At 38.0% G+C, this 15905-nt stretch overlaps 1 protein-coding gene across 2 annotated transcripts in view; it reads left to right on the plus strand.

Annotated features, from left to right (window-relative positions):
* Nucleotides 1-15905, plus strand: part of IPCEF1 (interaction protein for cytohesin exchange factors 1) — a 62262-nt gene that overhangs the window by 18076 nt on the left and 28281 nt on the right. The window contains exons 3-5 of one of the 2 annotated variants that reach the window (XM_026122199.2): nt 3411-3447; nt 4127-4296; nt 13266-13339. In XM_026122199.2, the coding sequence (XP_025977984.2) occupies nt 3411-3447; nt 4127-4296; nt 13266-13339 (281 nt within the window). Of the gene's footprint in view, nt 1-3410; nt 3448-3517; nt 3649-4126; nt 4297-13265; nt 13340-15905 lie in introns of those variants that run through there. The other variant, XM_026122201.2, reaches the window with a different exon arrangement.

Below are 15905 nucleotides of genomic sequence, written 5' to 3' on the forward strand. Positions count from 1 at the left end.
TTAGTAAACTGATGTGTAAGCCAAAACCTTCCAAAAGAAAGATAAAAACTACCCTGCATTGCCAGTCCTGCACAAAAACTAGGACCCTAGCATCCTAAAATTGGAAGTAACTTTAATGTTTTGCATTTATTTTAGAGATTTCTGAGCATTGTTGTTCTCAGATTTTCCCTGGTAACAAGAAGAGCTAGAAATAGATCTAACTTTTTCAGTTGAAGCTGTGATAATGAAAAAAATTACTCGCCATCAGGAAATAGAGCTATATAGAAAAACATCTACCATTGTCAGAGGTTTGGTAAAACCACGACACGTGGTTTTGTTTCAGGTCACTCCAGTGATTATGTCTAATAGTTATGGTATATTAACTTATGAAACTTCTGTTACCCCCTGATCGGTACCACTGGTTTTACTGGTGATAGCTCTGCATTCCAGTCAGTATTTTCTTGTTGTTCTACACTGCTTTTAATATTTCCTATTAGGACTGAAATTTAAAAGCATCTCTTAACGAATGATCACCTTGGTTCATGAAATGAAAAATTCCTGACTTGCATAAGACAGCTTTAAGAGGGGGAAACTTTAATTTGATTTTTGAGGAAAGATTTGCCAATGGAAAGTTTCTAAAGTTGTATGTTCTTGTGGACACTTGTGTGTGGAAAGCAGACCCCAAATCCTGCTGGTGAGGCATTATATGAATTCAGTGGTAGATTCATTTAAAAATAGGTTTTCCTTTGGGTTAAGGTGAACAGAGTTTTACTGAAAATTGTTTCTTTATTTTATAAAATATCTATCTGACTACAAACACTGGTGCTTTGGGAGAAGACATTGCTTATGTTTCTTCAAAGACTGCCAAAATTTGGGAAAGCTATTTTGTCAACAGCATCAGATTTCTTGGTATATTCCATTGCTGCAGTCTGGGATTAGAGATTGCTCTTATGAAGAACAAACTGGATATTTTTTGTAAGATGAGGATGTGCTTTTTTTTTTTGATACAACTCTGAACAGCAATAAAATCATTAAAGTTTCTGAATTTCTAGTTTAGAATTATTTTTTTTAAAGAGCTCTCTAACATTAGACCTTTTGTTTTTCCCTTGATAGAGAAGCTCAAAGGTGTGTTTTTTACTTCAGCTTTCTGAAATCCTGGAAATGAAAATCAGAAATGTAGCTTCATTCATGACATCTCACTCAGCAATGAGTTTATCACATATTTGTCACTGATTTTATCCAAGCAAACTAAATGCATTGCTGGCTTGGGGTATTCCCCTATTGCTTTCCCAACTTGTCCAATGAAATATGAAGAGATGGAGATCCATCACCCCTGCCAACCTGCTGCAGGAAACAGTAATTGCTGCCGAATAATAAATTCACATTTATAATTTTCTTTTCTGCTGCTCCAATTTCTAACTGGGTAATCAGTTTCCTCTTCAGCCTATATTTAAAGCAGGCCCAAACTCATGATTTCTGTAATACGGATTTCAATTCTTCCTTAATAGATGGGCCACAGACTATACTACTTTGATCTAGGTCATCAATAAAGTTAGTGGGAAGAACTGCTTCTTCCTCAGTTGTTTAGAGAGCCACATCCTGTCCCAGTATTGCTCTTATCAATTTTGTTATGTTGGGTAAAGGTGATGAAGTGTCCCCACTGCAGTATCATGGCAAAGATGCAACATCATCCCACTATGTAGTTTCTGTGCAAGGAGAGTTGATTCATATTTGTGTTTCTTAATACCACCTTGGCAGCTCTAGAAAAAAAGTGATTAGTGACAGCATGACCCATTGATTCATGAAAGGTGTATTTTCTTTCCATGTGTCCTAAAGGAGGGGTTACTTTCATTTGAATGAAGAGAAAGAGAGGCTCATATAGGATGGGGAAATAGACTCCAGTATAGCTGATCTGTTTTATCATTGCTTTTCTTTGTCTGTTGTCATGGAGAATAGTCTGAGAGAGACAGGCCGTGACAGAATTAAAAAAAAAAAAAAAAAAAAAAAAAAAAAAAAGCGCGCGAATGAAAGAACAAATACATGATGATTAAGCAGGAGTCTGGGATTATTCATTCCTGGTAAAGCCTCCCACAAGTGTGTTGTACAGGTCATCTCAAATAAGCACCAGATAAGCACAAGTCTTTGTGATACGCAGGTCTGCACTCTGTTACATGCTACAAAGATAACTAGATAGAGAATGTTCTAGCTTTTGTAAATATTGATGATAGTGGTTTCTTTTATTATTGTTCACAGATGGCAGCTTTATTCACCTTTAATTCACCTGCAAAAACAGCCATCAAATCCTTCAAAAATACTACGAAATAAGTTTATGCTTTCCTTAAAAGCTGGCTAGTTAGGTAGAGAAAACACGTTAGGAATGTTCGTAATGTAGCTCTGCAGTGGATCAGGTAGCTACCGGCTTTGCATAGCAACACTGTGGCCAACCACATTAAATTATAAGTCCTCTGTATCCAGCATTTGTCATCCAGAGGTCTCAAAATCTTCCTAAAAATAAAAAGGTAAATGATATTGTTCCCATGCTAGAGATGGAAAGGCTGAGGTAAGGAGAGGTGAAGTCTTTGGTCCACAATCACACAACCAGCCAGCCTGTCTAAGGAGAGTTTAGTCTAAAACCCAGACTTCAGATATCTAATGCCCTCTCTTTTGGTTCCTGGTCTTCTGTTTTAGTTTCATTGTCTATGTGTTTATGTGGGATGAAATATTTTCTATGTACACTGCAAATGAATAAATATAATGCAAATATGTTATTTTTAAAGTAATTAAAATTCATATATATTGCATGGCAATCTTCTGGCATATTTATGTATTACTTTTAGGATAATCTGCCAAGTTTGTGGGTTTTTTTGGAGTACTTTTCTTTTACAAATGTTATGAAACTCTTACTCATGTGGGGGAAATACACTCTGTATTAATGTGAAAACAAGTGGAGAATGCAATTTATTTCCTTTTTTTTTTTTTAGGAGTGCTTAGAATGTGCTAAAGGACAATAAAACACCTGATGTGTGCTTTTAATCTCTCCGTGTTCGTAATTCCCCCTCATGGAGTATAATGAAAATTAAAATATTGGAGTCCTAACTTTTATTTCTTAACTTCTAAATGCAGAATACAATTCAGGCAAACATAGCGTAGAAGCTGCTCGTGGGTGTGAAACAGGAAGCACTAGTGGATAGACACATGTACAACAGAGTTCTGTTTGCTCTTGTTCAGCTACATATACATCAATTTTAATTAACACTTTTTATGCTTCAGCTACAAACGTCCTTTCAGCTGTGAGTGGGTTATGCGATTCCATCCTGCATGTACCACCATCACCACCACGTCCTTCTCTAGCTTCCCCCTCCCCTTTCTACACAAATGTTGCAACACAATCTGAAATTTCCTCTTTTCTTTCCTTCCTGCATTTCTTACAGGTTCCTGTGCGTAAGAAGGCAAAACAGAAAAGTCAAGGTAATGAGTGATTTTTTTTTTTCTTTTCTCTTCTCTTCTGGGTTCCTCTTTTGTTTTTTTCTTAGTGTATCTTGTTCTTGGGAGGGTGAGGCTTTTATACTGCTGCTTAGCTGGTGGAAGACTGCTTTTTAACTCCACTGATTTTTGCACCAATTCTGAAAAAAATGACAACGTGCTGTTCCTTTGGACTAAATCCTTGTGGTATGTTAATTGATTCAAAGCTGGAAATCAGTGAAGTAGAATCAGACAGATACATGCACATACACACACACATTAGCGGTTTTCGTGTACTTGGCATAATAGTTTTCTCTAGCTGTGACTTAAATAGATGTATTGTTTTTTTCAGTGCAGCTGTGTGAAGGGCAATGTATGCATGCTTCTCTTAAAAGGATCAGAGGATATATTTTTTAATTTACAAAAAGTCATATCTCTATGCATGGTTACCTTAGCATTAATTAGTATCTGCATTATCTATAGCTTACTTTTGTTTTTATGCATCAGAATGCCTTCTCAAATGAATTTACAGCACTATAAAACTGAATGACTTCTAAGTATATTTTAAGATATGCTTGGATGATTCTTAAGATCACTAGCTAAGGCTGATATCTTTAATTGGCAGTAAAATCTTTTCTAGTAATGTACTTTTAACAAGCAGAACACTGTATTTTAAATGGCACAGGGTTCTTTATAATGAGCCGACGGAGGATATCGTGTAAAGAGCTGGGGCAAGCCGATTGCCAAGGATGGCTCTACAAAAAGAAGGAAAAAGGAGCTTTCATTGGCAACAAATGGAAAAAGTTCTGGTGTGTGCTGAAGGAGTCATCGCTGTATTGGTACAGCAGTCAGCTGGTGAGTACAGTGTCCATCCAGCTCTGGGTGGCTGATTAAACAAGATCTGCTGGCACTGAGAAAAGAGAAGTTGGGGGCACAATTTAAATGTACTCTAGAGAAGTACAAATGTCTGGATTTATTTCTCAGCCCTGACATTTCTTATGATCTGAGAACTGTCTGTGTGAAAGCGAAACATGCAAAAAACTGTATTTTCTAGTTCACTAAGTACTTGTGAAATGTTAACTTGTCCGTTCTGCTGTTTGAAGAGCTGCTCTTTTCAGGCATTCAGAGCATTCAGTTCAGAGCGCTTCAAATGCTCTGCTGGCATTTGAATCCGGGAAAGGTTTTCCTGGGTTGGGCAGTTTACAGACACTTGCTATCAAGATTCAAAATAGGAACACTTATTCACTTCTAATTCAGTTAATTTTCAGAAGTCTCTGTCCTTCCAAGCCTTCTAGCTTCAGCTTCATCTGTTTTCTTTTTTTTTTAATTTTGATTTTAATTTTATTTATTTATTTATTTGTTTGTTGCCATTTGAACTGATAGGGTTGCGGATATGATGCAGTTTTGGCAGTTTGTGATTATTTTACTCTTGGTCTTACTGATATCTCCTCCAGAGCATTGTAATTAAAGGTTCTTGCATTCCACTGATTTTTAACTTCCTCCAGTGATTAATTGGGGCTAAAAATCAAATTTGCAGGAGGACACTGTTTTCAAATCAAGGTCCAGGTTTCTGTTCAGAATATGAACTTTCCCCGGGACAGCTGGTATACATAACCTTTCTCTTGTCAGTCCAGCCCAGATAGCCTCCTCCACTTAAGATGTGAGCGGCAAATAGTCCAAGATAAAGAGCAGCAGTCTCCAAATTTCTGTAATCAGCTGAAGAAACGAGGAATTAAGAAACAAAAAAGGGGAAAAAAACCCCGATGTGGTGAGAAAGCAGAAATGGAATCCAGGGTAACTCTTTAATCCCCTTTCCAGATGACTATTTCTGCAGCTGACAACCCTCACTCAGGCTGTCAAATAGGGCACTGCAGACGTTCTACCTGGATTTTTAGTGAAAGGTTATGGCTGAGTGCAAAGTAATAGTGGGTCCTAGGGAACAGCTGAATGTGTTCCAGGCTGTTTGCTGTGGCTCTGCTCGATGGGGCAGAGATGGTGTCTTGCACGTGCTAGGAGGATTCAGATGTAATTATTCATTTCCCTCACTTACACTGCTACATCCCAATAATCTAGCACAAAAGCTCCTATCATATTTTAATGATGGATTGACAGAGCCCAGAACTGGGGATTTCAGAGGATTAGGGGATGCTAACAACCATCAGCTTCAGTGTGGAATTGTGAATGGTTATCAGGTTTTCTAAATGCAATAGGCTGCTTTGGATATCAAAGTGTCCCAGGCCCAGCTCAGAATGAAAGATTAATGAAACCTTTCAACTCTTCCAACATTTTAACCAGTTAAATGTAATCTGGATTTTTTCCACTGGTTTATTTCTATTGCAATAATCCCCCTAAAATATCTTACTAGCCTTTTCATTCAAGATGCAAATAAAATAGTTAAAACCATAAAAAATATGAAATAAAAATTGTCATGTATGCAGTATCCCCTATCTTCCTTTCAGTTGTGGGTAGGGTTTCTTTTTAACAGGATAAAAACTTTAACTGACTTGTCTTAGATGGCATTTAAAGACAGTACTGTTCTTTTGGGGGAAAAGTGAAAATATTAACTCTGTTGGTCTTGGGCTGTTTTTTTTGTGGTGTTGTGGTAGTCTGATGAAGCTTCCTTTCAAGACCAAGTCAAGTACACACATGAAGAGAAAAAAAAAAAAAAAAGAAAAAAAAAAAAGAGACAGACAGACATATTGCTAATACCTTGCAAACTTGTATTAGCACTGGCTGTTTTAAATCTCTGCTGGCAGTCCTCCATCTGGCCAAGCAGTGTTATGAAGGGTGAGCTGGCTGGCTAATCAGGCCTTTTAGAGGTGAGAAGTGTCAGAAAGAAATTATTCTGAGGAGTAATCAGGCTGGGAAAAAATAAAATCAGGCAAGATTAGGCAAATTTTGCATTATAGGAGGAGAAAGCTGGGACAGGGAGATATGCAAAATCATCTCCTTCCTTCGCTTTTTGTGAGCTGGCTAAATTCCTCTCTTAAGATCCAGAGAAGTCCCGGTCATGGCAGGTCCCAGTGCTCCTAGACAGCATTCACCAGTCAGGTGAACTCCTCCTTTTAGTCCATACCCGCTCTCCTGTTGTCCCTGAGTACCCTAAGATAAACAGGGTTGAAGAATGGGCAGCAGCCTCATTCCAGTTTATTTCATACATTCCGCTCTAAAGAGCTCATCCAACTTCAAGACACTTGACTTGTGTCAGCCCCTGACTTTTCACCTATCGCAGCACTTCTTTTTAAACGAACTAGCTGATAGCACTTTTTTTGCTTTCAACTTCTGCAGACTCTCTCACACAGTTTTATGTAACAAAACTGAGGTTTCTTTGGACAACTTAAAGTGCAGCTTCTGCATAAACCTAGATTCACGCAGTTTGCAGAATCACAGTAACTGCGGGGTGTTGAAAGAAGGGGAGGTGTTCTCTGTTAAGATACACTTACTTAAAATGATTAGACCAGAATCATGTTTAGTACAGTAGCTCGTGGAGTTATATTTGAGATGAATTCGACTCATGTATTTTCACAAATAATTTCACCTCCAGATTTATGAAGCAGAAATAGCAGTGATATATTCACTGGCTTGCTTGATATTTGTTTTTATTTCTATATAAGCCCGGTTTTAATACTGTCTGTTGTTCCATTGCCTTCAGAGGAGGAGTCCTATGACAGGCCCTCTTAGATATTGAAGTGAAGGTTGGTGGTAGAGGACTTGGGCTGAGGTCAAATGAACATATCAAGCCAGGTTACACTCACTACTTGTAGATCTGTCTGACCAGTTTCATTATTGTAAGAAACAAGAATGTTTCGTTAATCACTGTGTAGAAACTGCAGTCAACCAGACACTGGCAACTGTAGCATAGCAACAGCAGGGTTCTGGACCTAACCTTTTTTTTCAAATGGAGCTGGAGGAAAATAAGAAGTGGGTGGAATTTGTAACTGAACATGCATTATTCCAGATTTTGGTAGGTAACCTCAAGTGACATCATGTTCTTGATCAAGTCTGTCTTAAGGCCTCCAAAGCTCTGCAAGTTTCTGTTGCTCTGATTTGCCTTCAGATTGCTCCAGTTCTGGATCTTTCACACCAGGCAGATTGGAGGAAGCAATATAGGACACTTCTGGTGGCACTTCCAGACAATAGTTCCTTCAACTTAAAGTAAAATACATTGTGAAAAAAATAATAAAATGCTGAGAAGGATCAGTAATAGCAGACAACTTGAGAGTCAAGCTTCTCATATACTGAAAGCAAACCAGGGCATGTAAGTAAATCCAGAAGAGCTTTAAACTAGCTAGATGAGATACTGAGAGTGGTGTAGCTAGGGCAGTCTCAGTGGGCTTGGATAGACTACTCTGAAACTTTTTCCATGTACACTTGCTCCTTCTGTAAAATATGGGCATGCTTGCAAATGGGATAGGGCGAGTTTTATTGAAACACAGACATATCCCCAGTCTGGGGAAGGGAAACTGGGCTAAATGGAAACAAAGAAGGGTTGTTTTTGTAATGGAAACACAAAAACTTTTAGGAAATAAATTTGAGCAGTCAGACTTTTTGGGATGCATCAGGAACACTAGACTCCTTGGAGAATTGCTCTTTGTTAGTGTCTGGTTTCCTCTTTTTAGAACTGTTCTATATAGACAGCTGTCTTGAAAACAGGCGTTTAAAGAGGAGACTGATGCTGGAGCACTCATACTGAAACCCTTGAGTGAATCAGTACTTCTGCATGTGAAGACGGGTGGAGGGGGAAGATCAGCATGCATAACATTGGACTCCTCTCTCATTTCATGTTTGTTGCAAATATGTGAATAGTGTTGGTTGGAAAGGGAGAGAGCACTAGTCTGCTGTGACTTGTGGGTCTTTTTTCTTTTGTTGGATAACTTGGCTGTGTTTTCCCAGTACGGTTGGAATCCTATAGTTTTGCAGCATATGTTAATGATGGTTGTAATAAGGATTCAGCTAAAAAGAAATATAAAATTAAAGGAATGCAGGCTGTGATCTACTGTCACTATTTATCTTTGTTTTTTTCCCCTCGTTCACTGCATTTAAACTGTGTTCCTCACTCCATCATCTTTGCCAGAAGTTGTATGATAATTGGGGACCTCTTGTCCAACATGTTACACAAATTATCCACAGTTCTATGGATTGCCTCACTGGTGTACTTGTCAGAGAGAAAAAAGACTAAATAGGTTTGAGGACTGAACTGCTCCAACATTCCTCTGACATTCACAGGGTCTTCTGGGGGCAGTGCTGAAACAATATGATGAAACTATTAGGAATACCTTGAATTGCAGATTGGAGCTGTTCCACAATATCTGGAGATTTTCACTTTGCACACTAATTTTTTTATCTTTCTGCATCATTACAGTCATGTTAAATATTGAAAAAGAATTATTAAATGGTTTAATAAAACTCCAAAAGCCACAAAATCTGTACAATGTATTGAGGCAAGTCAAAAAAAAGTCATTAAACTTTTTCATTGATTTCCTGTAATTTATTTCATAAATATCTTTGATTATTTTTTTATTTGAAAAATCTTTTATGAAAAAGTGCCTGGTTTTCTTTTGCTCCAAGTATTTGCAGAGACAGTTGTGGTTATTGAAATTATTTTCCTGCAGTTGGGTAAAGCAAAAAGTACAGATTTATATGTTAGGTTAACCTGCATAAAACCCACAAGATGTAACAGTTTATTCTTTTAAAAGAGATAGGAAGCAGTTCAAAGTTCTTTTAATCTAAATTTTTAGGGCTCTTTTACGACATTGCAACAAAATCTGAAGGAAGCTTGACCGAAATGTGTGAGTTAAATAATAGCATATTTAACATTGCATTAAAGATAACATTTCAGAGAAAGGAAAATATTTAGGACTCTTATACACTTTCAATGTCTTAAATGCCATTTTTACCTCAAGAATGACTGTGAAGATGACTTCCACATGTTCTGTTTGTAGTGTTTATTTTGGAATTCCATTTTTTGACTACAATGGCATTTGTAAGGTTTTACTGTTATGCTTTTGTTTTCCTTTTTTTCCCTCCTTCCTTTTGTCTGATACTTAGGGAACTACATAGCCATCAAAATCCTGCTTTCTGTTATATAGATAGCACATCTGGGTTGCGTACCAACGACACACTTTTTTAAGTAAAGGAGGTGTGGTTCCTACAATTCACACCACTAACCTCCCTCCTTTCATTCATATATAAAAAGAAACATTAAACTTTACTTATAAATGAACAAATGGGAGGGGGAAATCACTGACAGAATTAATATAAAGCCTGAGAGCGATGCTTTCAGCAACACCTTTTGAACATGCCAGGTACTGCATAAAAAATCTGGAGAGTTCTCCACAGTAAAACATTTTCAAATGGTAAACCTAAATTACTGAAATCAAAGCTTATAGATCTATTTCCATAAGCAAATTAGAGAGTAGTCCTCAAATTTAGATACACTTTGGAGATGTCAGTGATTCAGGTCCAAGTTCCCACCTCTGCATTGGTGGTAGTATCCCAGGTGAGTGTCCCTACACTGGGTTATAGGGTCCTGATGATTCAGGAGCCCAATGAATATTCAGGTAGTTGTATAAAGTAAAACTGCATTGACAGCATAGACAGACTTATGGCATTTCATGGACTTATCTCCTTGTAAATGTCTGTGCAGCATCCTAAACAATGTACAGGGTGCAGTCGAGATCAATGGCTAGCGCACCAATAGATGAAACTGTCTATCTGAGCTGTTACTGTAATTGTAACATGTAAGGTCCCCCCCCACCCATCCAGATTAAAAAAATTGTTATGCACATGATGGCATACATATCTCAAGCCATGTGTTCACTGGTGTGTGGGTGAGAAGGTACCCATATTCATTTTCAAGAGGTCTTCTGAGTCTCCGTTTTTTTTTTTTTTTTTTTTTTTTTTTTTTTTTTTTTAAGTTGGACATATTGATATTGTAGAGAAACAACTGGCATTGTATATGTTTCTCATCCAGTGGTGTGTGTAATAATGGCTTTGATACCACATGAAATGCTTTTTTTAAGGTTGGTCTCTGGTGTTTGTAGACTGGTCTTGGGAACCAAACAATAATTCCAGTGTGCTTACTGCACTTGGTCCAGGACCACCCTTTTTGGGATAGAAATCTACAATAGTACATTCTCTATCTTTAGTACAATAAGCAGTCCATGAACAGAACTTCTTATTTACTTCCCCCTACTCATTTATTCACACCTATATATTTGTTGTACTATGAATCTGGGATGGAAATTTTAGCTTAAGGTCTAATTGATTGAAATATCTTATATATGTAAGAGTTTTTGAAATTTTAGCTTGTCACTTTTCTCTTTTCTTTAGACAATTGGTATGTTGTCTCTGTTTAGTCTTACTAAATTCTAATTTGTAGAATGGAAACAAAAGTGCACTCAAGCCAGTCTCAAAAAATGTTTGACAGGTACAAATATAATCAGAGAATGTTAAAATCCACAATACCAAATAGGCAGTTTTCTGTACAAATGAAGACAGGTTGTAAAATCAAAGTTTTTTCAGCTCAGATGCTGGTGAACATCATTATTTCTTCTGTATTGAAAGAAAAAACAAACAAAAAAAAATTCCGCTGCTTCTTTTGTTCCAGAGCTACCAAAACCATTTGCTGGTGAAGATGCAAAATATAAACCACTCATATGAATATTTAATACATGTAAACTGGAGGAATGATGGTTACACTGTGATTTACTGTATACCAAAGAATAGATATGCAGAGATGCTGGGAAGCCACCCATAGAAATAACCATCCTCTATCCATATTTGAGTTCTCCAAGCTTTAATGTTTGAAAGTATAAATCTCTAAGACTTGACTTGATGAGCATCTTTTTATAGTCTGTTCATATTCATGCATAATGTGACTTGAGATGCTGTCAGTCATCTTCATGTAGCCTCACTCTTTGTAATTGTTTTGTATATTTTACCTGCTTTAACCGAGTGTACGTCTTCAGAATTTTAATGTAGCTAGGGGTAGGGTCTGGGAGCAATAAGGAAGCAATTCAGGAATGAATATTTTCCATATTTTGGAAAGCGCAGTTTTTCATCATATTATATGCTACATTATTGCTCCTCTTAGGAGTCTGTTGTGTCTGAACAGGAGGTCCAGGTGAATGAAAATAGAGATAGTATGGAAAAGGTTTCAGCTACAGACAGCAGGGATTTGAGGCTAACTAGTAACTTTAGTATTTCTGGTACCACTTTCTATCAGAGTCCAGCTAACACGGAATAGTGATATAATGAGTCATAGTAGTGATTTAATGAGTCAATACTCATTAAACTCTCTCTCCTCCAAAAAAGGAGCTAAATCTCCATTTAATCTTACATCTAAACAGTCCACTTGAAATGTCCTGCTAGCTTTTTTTATCTACTGAACCATACCTGCAGATTTTGAGGGGGAATGATAATTTGGGTGGCCAAAGCCGCTGGGGCAGGTTGGTACTGTTTAACAATGGAGCTCAGCTGCCCAGGACTGTCACTTGGCAGTGGCAACTTTTCAAGTAGTGGCATGGAGGCAGCCTTTGCTTCCTCAGCCTCACTTACATATAGACATATATAAGCGAGCCTATGAGGTGTTCCATGTTAGTCGTTATTCAGGGGAGACCCTTCTCCACCTCTGTCTTGGATTTAGTTCACTTTTGAATTCCCTTTGCTGTAGAAGGCACTGAGGGTGTGTATCGCTCACCAGACTCTTGACAAGCAAACTGATAGAGCTTCCTGCCATAAAATCTCATTTTTTTCCTATGTGTCTGGGTTCTGACTACAGAAAGCAAACTCCTTTGCCTTTCTGTTCTCAAATGCTGTATTTGTTAAATGGAATAGCATAGGATAGCTGCTAGTCCAGCGCAGAAGTCTGCTTGCTATTACTCTACCAATTCACTTGTCCAGCCTCTCTCAAAAGATGAATTTATGAATTCCATTTGGGTAACACAGGGCTCTTACACGACCTTTTTCCTTGATCTAATTCTGCCCACAACAGGTACCTACAGTTGTCAGCACTAACAGCTTGGGAAACCAGACGTGTATTTTACAAATATACATAGAACATAATTTTCTGTGTTGTTGTTATTCATTTTTATAAGACGTATGCATGGTATATAATGTCTTAGATCAAATACTTGCTCCTCTGGGCTTGTGTATGAAAGCCAGACCTGAAAGGCCTTATTGTTTCTGATCTTATATCATTTATCTCTTTCAGGAGGCTTCTGTTTTCAGAGAGTTTAATAGTTTCATTTTCCATGGTATGCACACAAAGCCTTGCTGATCTCTTTGTTGAAGTATGTTGTGTGATCAGTGATTGCTACACAGGAACTGGTTTCCTCCACCTCCTTGCTGCTTTTAGTCCTGATTTGACCCAATTTAAATTTTGCCCTTGACAATTTCAGACTCTGGACTAGACTTTTGACTAATCATGAATCCTAGATAAGTGTACTCTGATGCACATGCTTTGGGGTGGGATAGCTACCTCAACACTATATATAAGGTGAGGATCCTTACTCTTCCAAGCTCTTTGATATTTGAAGGTGTACAGCAAATCCTGTCCTTACACTCCACCATTTGCACAGACAGAAGCAGTGGCTTTCTGGCATCCAGTACCTGCACAAATAGTAGCTGGTGTAGGAATATTTCTTGTTCCTCAATATCAGCCAAAAAATTGTCTGTTAATCTGTCTCCATGGTGCTGAGAATATATTTACACAGTATACAAAGCTGTCAAAAACAAACACTTGCATGTTAAACACTGGTAAACTAGAAGACTCCAGTGCTTAACAATTGGTTGATCTGGTGCCTTTTTTTTTTTAATTGCAGGCTGAAAAGGCAGAAGGATTTATCAGACTTCCAGACTTCTGCGTGGACCGAGCAACTGAATGCAAAAAAAAGCAGTAAGTTTGTCACTTGGCCCTAGTTTTGCATGAATAAAGATTTCTACAAGGTTGCGAAGACTTGAGTCTCAGTAGTGCCTGACAATGAGGCTGTGGGGAGCTTTTCTATTGTATGAATAATGAGATATTAATTGAGCTACTGAAGGAAAAACCTATTGCAAAAATATTTTTGAAAATTCTTTGCCAGATTTGTTCTATATATTTGTCCTATAGTCTGCTAAAATGACAATTCAAAAAAAAAATCCTTAAGTCAAACACTTTTTTTCTTTGTTCACTGTTGACAAATAGGAAATAGTCTATCTTCGATGCCTTCTCTTAGTAGGAGGTCAAGTGAGGCAAGTGATGCTGCTTCCCCGTGAGCTGGGATTATTCTTTAGACTGCTGTGGTGCAACTGACTTTGGGCAGTACTTGAAACCTCTGGTTGCGCTGGGAATGACAACTTTGTTTAGCAGCGTAAACATTTCAAAATATTCTCTCCAAACTCCATATGTATCATTGGCTTCCAGCTGCTGCTGAGTACACTTCAAGGGTTTGGAGGGGTATTGCTGCTGTTCCAAGTTATAAAGCTCAGTGTGGTTTTTATTCTGGCCTTAAGAGAAAGCCTTCTTTCTTCTGCTTTGTCCTCATGCTGAGGTTAGCTGTAGGCATTCTTGAGATTAACTGTGGGCTTGAGTTCTCAAAGAAAAGGGCCCAGATGCTTTGAATATGGGGAGGTCTATCTGGTTTTTCTCAGAGCAAAGGCTGTTGAGTCACAAAGCACAAAACCAGGAGCAAATGTTGCCACTGACTTCTGTAGCTGTTGGCTGTCTGTGATTGGGAAGAAAACAAATGCTCATCACTTACTTGGGGTGGAGTAAGTCAGGAGACTTACAAAGACCGATCTGGGCTTCTTTAGCTGGGCCCCAGTCAAATACCGTATGCTTCCACAGGACAAATGTAAATTCATACAAAGAACAAAAAAGAGAAGCCACACAATCTCAGGACTGGAGACTACATTTTAAAGACTCTGAAAAGTCTTACTGATAGATATTCAAGCATAGTGTGATGCCGAGACCAACAGGTTAATGTATGGCTATAAATCACCAGAAATGTGATTATTATCATAATAAAATATTGGGTTTTAGGGTCTGCAGTTCAAGATAGATGTTGATAAACTGGAAAGGGTATTTTTCTGGTTATAATCATTATAGATTGAGGATCATTTTTTACTTTATTTTTAATATGAAGAAAACTCATATCAATGCAGGGAAAACATTTAATTCAAAAGCAGTGTATGCTGTCTTATTATTGAAGTAACACACCTACCATCAGAACTGATCAGGCATCATGGGAAATCTGCCAGTCAGCACAGGAAAACTTGAAAACTTTTCTTTTGTTATGAATTGCCAGAGTGTTTCATTTGGTTAGTTTCAGTTTCCATCATTCATTATTTGTTGCTGATGACTTTTCAAAATGTGGAAACAGTAGGGAGTCAGAGATCAATTAATTTTACATACTCTGATGAATAGTCAATTGATAGTATTAACTTTGCTGCTGCTTACAACAGCCTTCATCTCTGTGGACTCTATTGTCTTTCACTCAAGAGAGCCTCTGCTGTGCTTTGGTAGAAGGCTGGGTATTGTGGCACAAGGATTCAAGGACCAAGGGTGGATCCCTGGGATGTGAGAAGTTTAGTTCCTAAAGGAACTCAACCTGCCTTTTTTTCCTGACATGTCTCCTATGACCGTTCATGTGCGCTTCCAAGCACGATCAGTTGCTGGCAAGCTAGAAAGCAGTTGATATCATTTGGAGAGCATAAGTAAATTTCCCTTTTCTTTTCCCCTTTGCCACTGGAAGGAGCAGCTTAAAAACACTGTTAGTATGGCAGAACTGCTTATAAGAAATGTGGTTTCTTATGTCGGTTGATATTTAAGCTGAAAATGTTCTTTCAAAGTAGGTGCTCCCCTCTCAAGGCAGTGTTAAGAACAAGCACATGGGATCAGACCAGGTCCATCTTGCCCAGTATCCTTCCTTCCAAAGTGGCCAAAAACAGATGTCTAGTGAAGAGTAAAAGAGTAGATAAACAATATTTGGTTGTTTCCTTAAACTACGCCTCTAAGCTCTGAACAATTTACTGATCAGAAGCTTCCTGAGCCATAAGTAGGCCTGTGTATTTATTAACTTTTGGTGGATTTCTTTTCCACCAATTTCAGTTGATTAGGTGTCTTTAACAGCATCCATAATGTCATGAGTTGGAGCTGCAGGACATAACTACTGGTGTGTGAAGCAGTATCTCAGTTCTGTTTTTTTCAAACCTGCCACTTAATTGCCTCTTTGCCTCCTAAAACTTACACTGGAAAAGACACGGAAGAGGCAGTCCCTATTCACCTTCTGCATGCCATTCATGATTTTATATCTCCCTTCCCTCAACAGTCAGTTTTTCATGCTGTAGGGTCTTAATCTGATTAATCACTCATAGAGCTGTTCCATATCTTGGACCATCCCTGTTGCTTTCTCTGAACCTTTTTCAGATTTACTTTATCCTTTCTGAGATGAGGGAGCCAAAGCTGCATGCAGTCTTCAAGA

The sequence above is a fragment of the Dromaius novaehollandiae genome, chromosome 3 (genome assembly GCF_036370855.1).
Source record: "Dromaius novaehollandiae isolate bDroNov1 chromosome 3, bDroNov1.hap1, whole genome shotgun sequence".
NCBI classification, from domain to species: Eukaryota; Metazoa; Chordata; class Aves; order Casuariiformes; family Dromaiidae; genus Dromaius; species Dromaius novaehollandiae.